Below are 12,285 nucleotides of genomic sequence, written 5' to 3' on the forward strand. Positions count from 1 at the left end.
TTTTACCTAGTTTTACCCTTTGGACAATAGATTGATGGAGATTGGTTACCCAATGGTCAAAAACAAGCTTTCTTTCAACCATTCATAAACATAAATCCATAAACTTGTTCTTCTTCAATTTAAATTCAAAAAATTTTCAAAATCACCTATGTTTTTGTCTCTTTCACCTCTTTGTCCACAAGTTTTTAACTACCTTCAAGAAGATTAAATTAAACCAAAGCTCTAATACCACTGTCACGGGACCCTTTAATATTCTAGAAGAAATACTTAAATACTCACAAAATACATAAAAAAAAGAGAGCAAACACTTGAATTAAATTGAAATTAATTAACATAGCATAACACAAAAGCAAAGGAAAGAAAATAACATCACCATCAAGACAAGATTGGGTGCAATCTCCCCCCCTGCATGTCGTGTAGCTCCACTTTGACGACATGAGTATTTATAGAATTTTATTTCATAAAAATAGCCCAAGGAGCTAAGAATAGATGAGTGTACAAATTGGGCTTTCTTTTCCCACTTTTGGGGTATTTCTTTACACATTTTTAACCATATGAAGTCTCCTAAGGTTTATACATATAAAAACCTTTGCCCAAATAAAATTGCTAGTGGGCCTTGTTACATAAAATGACTATGTGCACATTTACACCTATACATTTATCTCGTGCCCACTTGCGCATTCCACTAAGCTAAATCCCGCACAAGTTAAATTAAACATATTTTGTATAATTATTAATTCATCACAAATATGATTTTCAATTACGCAATTGAGGACAATTGCGTAAAAGAAAATTCAGTCCTCTCGTTTAAGGAAGCAATTGTCCTCAATTGCGTAAAAGAAAATTACACAGTCCTCTCGTTTAAGGAAGCAATTGTCCTCAATTGCGTAAAAGAAAATCATATTTGTGATGAAAAAATAATTGTACAAAATATGTTTAATTTAATGTGCAGGATTTAGCTTAATGGAATGTGAAAGCGGGCAGGAGAAAAATGTGTAGGTGTAAATGTGCACATTCCTCCGTGTGCATGGGGGTGTTATTGTTGTTCTTTCAAATTTCCAATTTTTTGTGTGGTGATTTTCAAGAGAATATCTTTAAATTTCATAAAATATTAAAAAATTACGTGGGAAAGTTTGGTATATATATATATTTTCTATCGCTGACATTGGGGGGTAGATTAAGAGAGAAAAGTCACAAATCAGGATCAGTCTGGCGCGCGCTTAGAAACAGGCTGGTTTTGAATAGGCATCGAAGTACTCTCCTGGAGCGGTCTCGAGTGGCCATGTCTTTGCTCTGATCCCTCAGCCGCCCCCTGCAGTTACACTTTTTCTCCCGTGACTCGTATCCCCAAACCTCTCGCTGCGCCATAGCCGAAACCCTACCTGTGCAGAAGTGCCATAGCCATCCGAAACCCTACCTGCCAGCTTGAGCTGTGCTAACCAAGGGCACACCATCCAGAGAAAGCAAAACCCTACGCAGTCGGCTCAGTAGCGCTGGCTAATAAGTCTCGTTCTGTGGCAGCAAAGCGTTCTTGCTGCAAGGTAAGCCATGGCGAAAGTTTCTGCTACATGCTTGTACAGCCTTTTTAGTTCAGAGCGAGGTGAAAGAAGCGGCACCAGGGCCAGCAGAAGCTAGCATGGCAAAAGGCTATGCTGAGGAGAAAGCCCTCGGATCTGTTGCAGAGATCAGAGCCGGGGTTTTTACACTAGCAGACTTCTCCCCTCCATAATGGCCTCGGTAATGCCTCCAATTGCTCAGTTCAAAGCCCTGGCTCCATAGCTATTCCTTCCCGTACAATACATACTGATATCTTATTAGTATCTGATCTTACGAGCAGCGACTGCTTCATCTGCAAAAGTGTGTGGCAGTTATGATTGAATTCCGAGGTAGCCTGGTTGCTGCATGTATCTAGCTGGACATTCTCCAGGGGGTGGGGGGCTACACCTTCCTCTCCATCGATCTCCGGGGTGCTGCATTTTCCCCTTTATCAAGTCTGTCTTGACTTGTGAAGCCCAAGGAAATTTGACAGCCTGAGGCCTTTGGAGACAGAGGGAAACGCATACAAAATGCATCGACACACTTCTGTCCAGCTCTGTAGGAAGAGAGTCAGAGCAGGAGGCTTTTGGTTTCGGTTGTTATGGATTATTGGCTTTCTTGGTGTGACAATGGCAGCATTGTTCTCCATGTTGCTTTTCCCTGCTCTCCTGTCCATATTCAGATCTCATACCATCCACTCTGATCCATATAAACTTCAAAAGGTAATACACACATTGTGAATGATGCATTGAATGCTAAGAATACTTGACCAACTCGTTATTTGCAGAATGGCATTTAGCTAAGTAGCTTTTTCTTCTTGCACAGCAAGGGGAAATTACTAGAGTCGATGGCCTCACCTGGACTCAAGAGACGTCACCACATCTGTCCAGGACTGTGCAGTCTAGAGATAGAAAAGAGTCGTCAAACTTCAAGAAGGTGAGTGCTCTGATTTGTAATGAATCATGCAGTCTATCTTCCACTTGGTTTTCATATTTGTTTGTTTGTGTGTGTGTGTTTTCTACTTGCTGTCTGCGGTTTACTCCAGACTCCAGAGAAGTGATAGGAATCTAGCATGGTGGTTTATGTAGGAATTTGAATCCATGGGCTCATGAGTGCCATAGAAATATTCCATGCTTTGCATGAATGATGTGTAAAGGTGACACCTCTTAGGGACACTTGGCATTATGCTTTGACATGTGGCATGTGTGGTGGCAACATATGCACACACCTTGTAAAGGGGGTGTCTCCTATGAAAAGGACCAAATATGCTTTCCACGAGCCTTGTGTTGTTACCCTTAATCATGTGTTTAATGTGCTGATTATCTTGATGGTCAACATTACTGTCTCTCTCCCCTCGTAATACAAATATGTGTTCTACGATTGTCGGTTCTTACCCTTTATCCCGAGTTAATCCCATGTTTAATGTGCGGATTATCTTGTTGGTCAACATTAGTGTCTCTCTTTCCTCTCAATTGTGCTCTTGCTCTCTTTGCATTGGACCAACTCTTGCCCTCTGGAGAGCAAGGTGCACACCATGGGTGCAATCACATCCCATATGCAACCACTATCATCTCCAACACTGCCTCGCTTATCACCTCACTCCCAATCTTCCTCTTATTTGGGAGTGTCTCATGTGGTGCAAAGGATGCTTGGCCTCCGGTAAGGTGGCATGAAGATGGGGAATGTGTTGGAATTATCAGTCTCTTAGTTGTGTGAAAGGTTGTTTCTAGTTTATTTAGTGTGAACACCCTTTTAGGTGTGAACGCTCCTTATAAAGGTCTAGGTCAAAAGATAAGGCCCTTGTGCCTATAAAAGCATTTATTTGGGTGGATTCATTATCACAGTTAATATCATTTGAGTTTTACAAACTTTCTCTCTTGGCTATCACATCTCTCTCTCTCTCTCTCTCTCTTCTCTCTCACAACACCATCTCCATGGCTTGAACCTCCACCTCTCCTTGCACTTGCTTCTCTCCCACAAGCAAACCATGGATACCTTCAAATCTCCATAGCTAGCATGAGGTTTGATCTTGTGATATCCAATATGGTATCAGAGCCATATTGGGCACGTTCTTGGATTCATCTAGGTATATATATATTAGAGCCATGTAGGACTTCTATGTGTTTTGTTTCTTTTCATTACTGCCTTGGAGCTTGCCTTTTTCTTTTCTTCCCTTCATAAACTATGAACTTGTCCGTTGATGACCACCACTTCTCTCGAGATGCCCGCCTGTGCCACCTTGTTCTCGCCGCCCTGCTTAGCCACTCGCACCGCTCGTTCCACCACAAGTTGGCGGCACTAGTGAATAGGGTCCGTCGATGTCCATCTAGATTGAGGACGTTGCCTCTTGTGCCCCTTGACTGGTGCCGTGAGTGCGTAGACCCTTGCCAAATACGAGAGTTTTGGGTTAGTGGAACCTTGGCTAAATCATCCCAGACTAGGCTTGCATGGGACTAGGTCTTACACCTTCTTGTTTAGATATGTCGACGTGGCATCCAAGTGCAGGATGCACATGGCATTCCCTTCTGCTAAACTTGACGGAAGCTGCGTAGTCTCCAAATAGTCCGTCAATAAAGCGAGATAGTCTTTGAAGAATTCTTTGTTAGGCCATATCACTTCGTGAGTCCCTCGATCTTGAAACTTCATGAGAAATTGTCTTTGTTTGCGGCTTGAGCCATGCTTGAAGCAGTGCAAAAGGATCTGTTTTGGAACCATCACTTTAGCTCCATCAACTATATTTGGTTCCACTTCGTCTTTTACTTTTGAAGGGATTGGACTTGCATATGGTTTTAGCCAATTGACATGGAACACATCGTGCATAGTTGAACTCGGAGATAGCTTCAACTTCATTGAAACCTTGTTGATCTTTCTTTGGATAGAAAACGGTCTGAAGCTCCTGAACGATAACTTTGGGCATTGCTTGCCCACTTGTTTTAGTCTTTGCTTCATAATCCGAAGATAAATCCAATCTCCTTTTGAGAGCTTCACAACTCTTCGGTCTTTGTTGGTTTGTCGAGTGTAGGGCTTTGCGCTTTAGCCACCCTGTCTTTAACTGATTCCAAAATCTCCTGGGAAGACTCCGTCATTCTGTTTGCTTCAGGTACTAAAGATGAGGTTTTGGTCAATAACAACTGGAATGGTCTTCCAAACACTGCTTCATATAGAGTCCTTCCAATAGCTGAAGAAAATGAATCATTCAAAAGTGCTTGAATTAAAGGCAAATATGATTCCCACTTATCTTGTTGATCGTGGATATAATCGAATATGCAGAAGCTTCGGGGGAGATCGGTAACTTCAATTCTCAGAAATCAGTATACTTATCGCTACGAAAATAATGCACAAAATTGAATGTAGATGTGCAAAAAAATAGAGAGAGAGAGAGAGAGAGAGAGAGAGAGAGAGAGAGAGAGAGAGAGGACAAAGTATTGGGTCCCGAATACCCTCTGTAGGGCCTCCACCATGAATGGTATATTTGCTTTTATTAGAATGATGCAAATTTAAAAATAAAAGACTGACTGAACCTGTTTTGGCTGAGATAGATCTTTGTCCTTGACCTTCAAACCTTCGGGGACTAGTGGGGCAACACAGGCAATAGGCAGCCGACAGTTAAAAGAGGACTTGGCCGATATTTGCAAGTAAGTCCTATCCCAAATACTGGAGCAGCAGAGAAGACCAGGCTCGGCTACTACCACCACTCTGAACTTGCAGCTAGAATGTGCACAATCAGATATCTCTACAACTAGATCTGCAAACTTTCTAGATTCCATCGACACACGGAGTGGGTACAGGGATCCCTTAACTACCTCCAATGCTGCATGATTGATGGTATGAAGGAGATGACTAAGCTGCAGTTAGTCTCATCCACGAGAAGGATGCTGCCATCCAGTTGGTGAGAGGCCAATATAGGAACCCCTACAAGAGGAGCTGCGTAGGAGAAGGATGGAAGATGGACAACTGGATGAGATGAAGAAGCAAATCTAGGAGATCCAGAAGACCAACAAAGAAACGATAAAGTATATTGATCTTGGGAGAATCAAGTACATAGTGTCATGGGCATTTCTGACCAAATTTCCATACCAATGCATATAATACAATATCGCAAACAAGTGGTTGTCAATGAAGACTTGCAATCCACATTATCCTCTCAAGTGTCCATGTTCCCTACCATCTGCTCTCTATTGTTCCACCAACACATTGTAGCAACAATCTGCAAGAGAGCACGTAGGACAAGAGAACACTACATAGGGTATGTGATCTTGTAATCCGGTTCCTCTCTCCTACTACTTGCTCCCATATGTAAGCATAAAAGCTTACCGATAGCAAGCAGAGTCGATGACAGCAGAAGTCTTCACGATGGAAGTCCTTGGAGTGTTGAGATCTTCGATTTGTCGTATTTCTTCGCGACAAAAGTCTTCAAGAGGATGAAGGGAACCTTGGGAAAGCTTCCCCTATGGTTCAACTTGAGAAAGGAGGACTGAAATTAGGGTTTTCAGTAAAAGGACTAGAAATTACAGCAATAAAGAGAGTTGTTTTGCTGAATTTCAATAATTGGGAGTGTGTAGGAGAGTGATTAGCATCCGGAATCACTCTTGGAAGCTTGAGAAACACCTTAGCAAGCTTGGAAATGGAGTTAGGAAGGAGAATGTGCAGAAAACGCAGCCCAACAGCCTTCATAAAGGAGGCGCCAATCTCTAGAGAGAGGAGTAGTAGTGAGGTGCTGAGTTGTCCAGTGTAGGTGGCAGACAGGTGCTTTGTGGAGCAAGCTAGAGTGGACACATGGCTGGTTACTCCCTTTGTACAAAGGGGATAAGGTCTAGGCAGTGGACATTGGGTTATATCCACCTCGAGACATTAGTGTGTGTGAACACCGGGCTGGTCATAATTTATAAGTGAGTTTTGGTCGCCCAAAACTTAATGAAGTGTGTACACACTCACATATAAATTATTGCTAACTCCTTAGGCTAGGTTCATGACCAATACTTACTACCCGTCACATGCCACATAACCATGTCAGCAGACAGTTTCACACATGGTTCGCGGGTGGGCGTCCCCTTACCCGGAACTACACATTGGTCAAGCAAGCATGAAAACAGCATTGCAATTTCAATTGCAAGCAAGCACGTAAAGATGCTGTGCAATGCAGCATTGGTATGGACAATCCCCGTTCATGAGACTATACCAAAATAGACGTGCTCCAGGCAAGTACACGAGGTACCAGACCCAATGGAACACCAATCCACCAAGCATTTTCGGGCATGTACACAGAGGCACAAGTCCTAACGGAAAGCCAAGTCCACAATATCACATGAGTGGCATCAATCCCCGGCATATACAACTGCCATGGACACCAGTCCAATGTACATACATGATGAGAAAGCACGGGTGGACCAATTGGGTGGCCAAATGGTGACAGAATTGGTGGATCTTGGTATGAACAGGCAGTGGTTTTGAGGAGTACTCTATGGTTTTGATTCTGTCATGTCAAAGAGTGCATTGAATCTGGTATCCAAGGGCTTGTGATCCATATGAGCAGATGTGCTAGTTTTTTTGTAATTTGGAAATTTGTCCGAGAGAACTGGGACCCACTTGCATTTGGAGCACCAAATACATGCACCTATGCATATAGAGAATGCAAGGAAGGTAGTTGACCCACCAACCCAATTGCTTGGATGACCCATGAGCATAGCACAATTAGACAGTTAGATACTATTGTGGCCACTTTGCAATCACAAGTTGTAATGCCTTTGGGCGGGAAGACCAAGCCACATTCGGGTGTGTACCTCTTTGTGGCTACAGAAGGATCTACTCAAGGCGAAAAAAAACTTGTAAAGTTACATATTAAATGTAGCGTACATAATGTCCTTAAACCACTATGGCTCCAGCTGTTCTACTCGGTTTTCTCTAAGAACAACCTGAAACAATGACTACATGTATCTATACTGCCGCTCAACATTTGATTGGATTTTCTCCTTTATGCTGGCTTTTATCATGCCTAAGTCTGTTCTTCACTGCTGGAGGCTTTGATGGTGGTTAACGCATAGAGGTTTAAATGCTAAGGGTGGATATATGACCTAGCTGCAGTGGAATGGGTACATACTACAACATGCAGTTACGACACTTAAGAATATCGAAGCTGATGGTTTGACAACTTTTGAGTGGGCTCTCGTGAAGCAAATAGCTGGCATGCTAAGTTTGGGAATTTGCCTCAACTTTCAAGTTTTTAATTAATTTTAATGCTGAGGCTTTAGTAATACAGAAATACGAAGCTCTCATGTGAAGCCAAGTAGGTGTGTGTGTGTGGTAGCTGCATATATGTTTTGCTAAGTTCTGTACTGTTCTATAGAGTTCAAGCACCGCATTCTGCAAATTTTTCTTAGGCCATCTAGTGGATGTTCTTCTCAGTGCGTCTCCTCAAGTCCTTGTGAAAACACACAAGACATTTGACACTTGGGATTTTCATGAAAGTTGTGATGTTTTGGAATAGACTGCATCTCAGAGATTCTGCATTCGGATGTCTGCATTGCACTAGACTTGACAGTTTGGATTATTTGGTGAATGGCGGGAATTTAAGAAGCTTTGGAAGCCTCCACCGAATCGAGGATTTGAACCATGTGTTTCTCCAGGCAAATCTTATCGGGGTACCTCTCTCTCTCTCTCTCTCTCTCTCTCTCTACACACACACACACACACACACACACACACATACATAAATATAAATTTATCTATCTATCTCTACCTCTCCCTCGTTTATGCCATTTTTATTCAAGTAACATCCTTGTTATTGATTCATCTTCTTTTCTACTGTGGGATGTCTCATACATATATGTGTATATATATATATATGTATATATATATATATATGTATATATATATATATGTATATATATATATATATCTCTATCTCTCCCTTGTTTATTCCGTTTTTACTCAAGTAACATCCTTGTTATTGATTCCTCTTCTTTTCTACTGTGAGATGTCTCAACTTTTGCAATCATTCTACTCCTTTTTGTCCATCTGTGTGTGTGTGTGTGCCCTTCGCCCCCCCCCTCTTTTCTCTCTAAAATTCTTGTAACTTCTATCCTGAGTGTGCAGGACTCAAAATTTCAAGGGGTTATTTGGTTGTGCATGCCAATGGAGGCTTGAATCAGATGAGAGCAGGAGTAAGATTGTGCACTTTTGGTTCAACGCTCGAGTTAGTTAATTTTCCTGCATCCTGCAGCTCTGTTAGAAGTTGAATCTCAGGAATACTGTTGAAGACCTTTCAGTGATTGGTGCTCTGTGTGCATTTGGTCTCATGCATGTGTGGTCATTTTTGTTGGTCTAAGCATGCTTCAATAGGTGTTAATGAGGTGAAGATTTTGCAGATTTGTGACATGGTGGCTGTGGCACGAATCATTAATGCGACACTTGTCATTCCGGAGCTAGATAAACGATCGTTCTGGCAAGATTCCAGGTAAGACAGATTGCATGTGCATTTGAAGTGTTTGAGAGTACTCCAGGCTTGCCTGGATCAATGCAGTTATTTGCTGCAGCATCAATGTATACCCGTGGCTACAAATGGAATAGTTTCTCCTGCTTCCTCCTTATTTTGTGTTTCCACTAGGGCTCATGCAATTAGCCACCTAATGTTGCTTATGATTGCAGCAAATTTTCGGACGTGTTTGATGAAGAGTATTTTATTAAGGCATTAAAAAATGATGTGCCTATTGTAAAAAAGCTTCCAAAAGAACTTCTATCGGCCCCAAAGGCCCACAAGCAATTCAGAAGCTGGTCAGGTGCGAAGTATTATCAAGAAGAGATAGTCCCGCTCTGGGAGGATTACAAGGTGATTATTTCTTGTAGCTTGGTAACGTGTTGTGTTAGGATGTGAATTGTATGTTTAAGTATTATATGGGAAAGAAAGAGCAAACACAGGTTGTAGGCAAAAGCACAAACTGTAGAAGGCTGTGAACAATTGATTATTGCTGAAAATGAGCACGAGGGAAGCCCGTAGGTGCTTACAAGCATACGAGACTGTTGCAACAGCCAATGACCTCCAGCAAATATGCAAGAATGAGATGAAATATGAGGAGAAGGGTGTGCTCCCTTATATATCCCTCGTATGAATTGGTTCTGACCCTGGCTCGAAAAACAAAAAACAAAAAACAAATGAATTGGTCGGCCAGCTGTAGCAGGCCGACAGTAGTCGTGTAGCATAAATATGCTATAAAAAGCCCAAAAAAGACTCATGAATTGTAGAAAAATCCTACATGATGTCTACAATGCAGGGCCTCATAGAAATGACCAGTACAAGCATGCTAAGGTACATGTAGACCCTCTGGAGATGATATATATTCCAACAATATGTCACTGATTTTGGGTCCTCTTTTGCAGATTATTCGTGCAGCAAAGTCAGATTCACGGCTTGCAAACAATGATTTACCCCCCAACATACAAAAGTTACGGTGTCGTGTGCATTATGATGCTCTCCGCTTTGCTCCTGCAATTGAGGCCTTAGGCAAGGCAAGTAGTGTCAGCATGTTTTTTGGGAGGTCAAAATTTGAACCAGTGAAGTGAAACCCTTGAGATAGTCTTAACATAGATGTCAGACCATACAGAAACTTTTGGAAAGGATGAGATCAAATGGGCCTTTCATTGCCCTCCATCTGCGTTACGAGAAGGACATGTTGGCTTTTAGTGGGTGCACGTATGGCCTTTCAGATTCAGAAATTGAAGAGCTGACTACGATCAGGTATCTCTATTGTGATGTTAATGTTTTGTATCTACAATCAGGGGGCTTGAATTTGCATCTTTTTTTCCAGGGAAAACACCCCTCACTGGAAGGTGAAACTGATAAACTCCACTGAGCAGAGAATGAAAGGGCTCTGCCCGCTTACACCCAAGGAGGTTGGGATTTTGTTGAAAGCTCTTGGCTATCCATCGACTACAAGAATATATATTGCAGCAGGAGAGATTTATGGTGGTAATGGCAGCATGGCAGAACTTCGAGCTCGTTTTCCAAACTTGATGCGCAAGGTGTGTTGCTCATTTAATTGTATCCTGGTTAACTTGTTTTTGGGTGTGGGTACATTGTTAATATTCTGGTTACTGACTTGGCTCATTTTCTTTTGAAATCAGGAAATAATAGCAACTCGACCGGAGCTTGCACCCTTCAGTTACCATGCCTCACAACTGGCAGCGCTTGATTATATTGTTTCGGTGGAGAGTGATGTGTTTGTTCCATCTTACTCAGGAAACATGGCCCGTGCCGTGGAGGGACATCGTCGGTTCCTAGGTCATCGGAAGACAGTCAGTCCAGACAGGTACCCTAGTCTGAACATATATATGCCAGAGTTCAAGCTGTATCTCCAAGGTTAGCTCTAACCCAGGCAGGGGTATTGACAGGAGACAGCTGGTTGGCTTATTTGACCAACTGGACGAAGGTGTTCTACAGGAAGGTGGCGAGTTCTCATCGATTGTCATTGAGATGCACAGTAAACGGTATTTCTCTTGCTCGATGAGATCTGAAAACAAAAGCAGAGATTTCCAAAGCTGAATAGCTCATTTCGGCATAAGTAGGAAGAACGCTTCTCCTTCTGTGTCACGCTTGTCGATCTGTTTAAGCTCTGGTTATTTATCTGAATCTGTACAGGCAAGGAGCACCCAGGAAGAGAAAAGGTCCGCTTCCAGGTAGCAAGGGCCGGGAGCGATTCAGAACTGAGGAAGCTTTCTATACAAATCCGCTGCCAGATTGCTTGTGTCAGAAACGGAGTTCAACTCTGGATGCAAAAAAGCTTGCACGTCAACGAGCAAGTGAAAATGCCTCCATCTTTAGCAGCGGCAGTCATATGGGAAAGCCTTATATCTTGGAAGGAATTCAGTAGGAATCCAGATGTGATTGCATATGTCAAGTGGCGGTAGAGACTGGTTTTGTAGGGTTAACACGACCTGGCACTATTCAAAGCAAGAGATTAGGAAGAGGTTCAACATATCTCTGGGTAGTGATAATTATTCACCCTAGGCCATATCTCATTCATTCATTCTTTATAGCACGGATGTAAAAGTAACGTTTTAGTATGTATAAATTATAATTATACGCAAAGCTTCACAGATTGGGCTTGGAGCTTTCTGACTTCTTCTTGGTTGTGCTTTCAGTAGCTGCGATGGAATGTTGTGTGCAAGAAATGCTGCCCTTGTTTGAAATTAGTTGGGCAGAATAACGGCTGCCCTATTGATGTGATGCACAGGCTACAGCGAACTGCCTAGACTGAAGTCCAGCTTGCGTGACATTGAGGTGTTTCCTTATAAGGGTAGGAACATTTTTTCATTTTTGTTAATGAGTTAATTGGGTTTCAGTTTACCTTTCGTGTCAGGGCCACTGTCACTTTTGTATGTAGCTGATAGGTTGGTCACACACGGCACCCTTTAAGGACTAAGTTGGTTATACACAAGAGAGACATTATATCATAGCCAAGTATGTGTGTGTGTGTGTGTGAGAGAGAGAGAGAGAGAGAGAGAGAGAGAGAGAGATAGAGAGAGGATTTAGCCCCCTTGCAGACTAAGAGAGGATATATGAGGATCGATGTCCCATAAGTATAATGAATAGAGTGGAATTGAAAAACGTGTACTAAAAGAACAGGAGATCCTCAAAGCTTTTCCTCTATTTGCTGCTTGTCACTTGTTCTGCATTATTTGCTCGAGCCCATCATGCTAATGCACATGCTGTGGCATGCTATTTTCTGCATGAAACAAGGTTGGAAAGACCATTCA

The 12,285-nt window shown here is 42.3% G+C and overlaps 1 protein-coding gene across 4 annotated transcripts; it reads left to right on the forward strand.

Annotated features, from left to right (window-relative positions):
- The first annotated feature begins 1,160 nt into the window (after positions 1-1,160).
- Positions 1,161-11,872, forward strand: LOC147629920 (O-fucosyltransferase 38-like). 4 transcript variants are annotated; one of them, XR_015267768.1, is made up of 13 exons: positions 1,163-2,258; positions 2,362-2,472; positions 8,108-8,174; positions 8,629-8,696; positions 8,901-8,989; positions 9,181-9,361; positions 9,910-10,038; positions 10,134-10,267; positions 10,338-10,551; positions 10,654-10,838; positions 10,921-11,016; positions 11,168-11,513; positions 11,671-11,872. XR_015267768.1 is itself a non-coding variant. In XM_086811428.1 (12 exons), exons 1-12 carry the CDS (start codon positions 2,067-2,069, stop codon positions 11,397-11,399), a joined length of 1,698 nt encoding a protein of 565 aa, XP_086667554.1. In that variant the 5' UTR covers positions 1,161-2,066; the 3' UTR covers positions 11,400-11,617. The 4 variants fall into 4 exon arrangements, 2 of the variants coding, with proteins under 2 accessions (XP_086667554.1, XP_086667555.1); XR_015267769.1 differs by having other exon boundaries at positions 1,210-2,258; positions 8,111-8,174; XM_086811428.1 differs by lacking the exon at positions 11,671-11,872 and having other exon boundaries at positions 1,161-2,258; positions 11,168-11,617.
- Positions 11,873-12,285: the final 413 nt, after the last annotated feature.

Source organism: Cibotium barometz, chromosome 17 (assembly GCF_041138505.1).
Source record: "Cibotium barometz isolate CiBa-2024 chromosome 17, ASM4113850v1, whole genome shotgun sequence".
Lineage (NCBI taxonomy): Eukaryota > Viridiplantae > Streptophyta > Polypodiopsida > Cyatheales > Cibotiaceae > Cibotium > Cibotium barometz.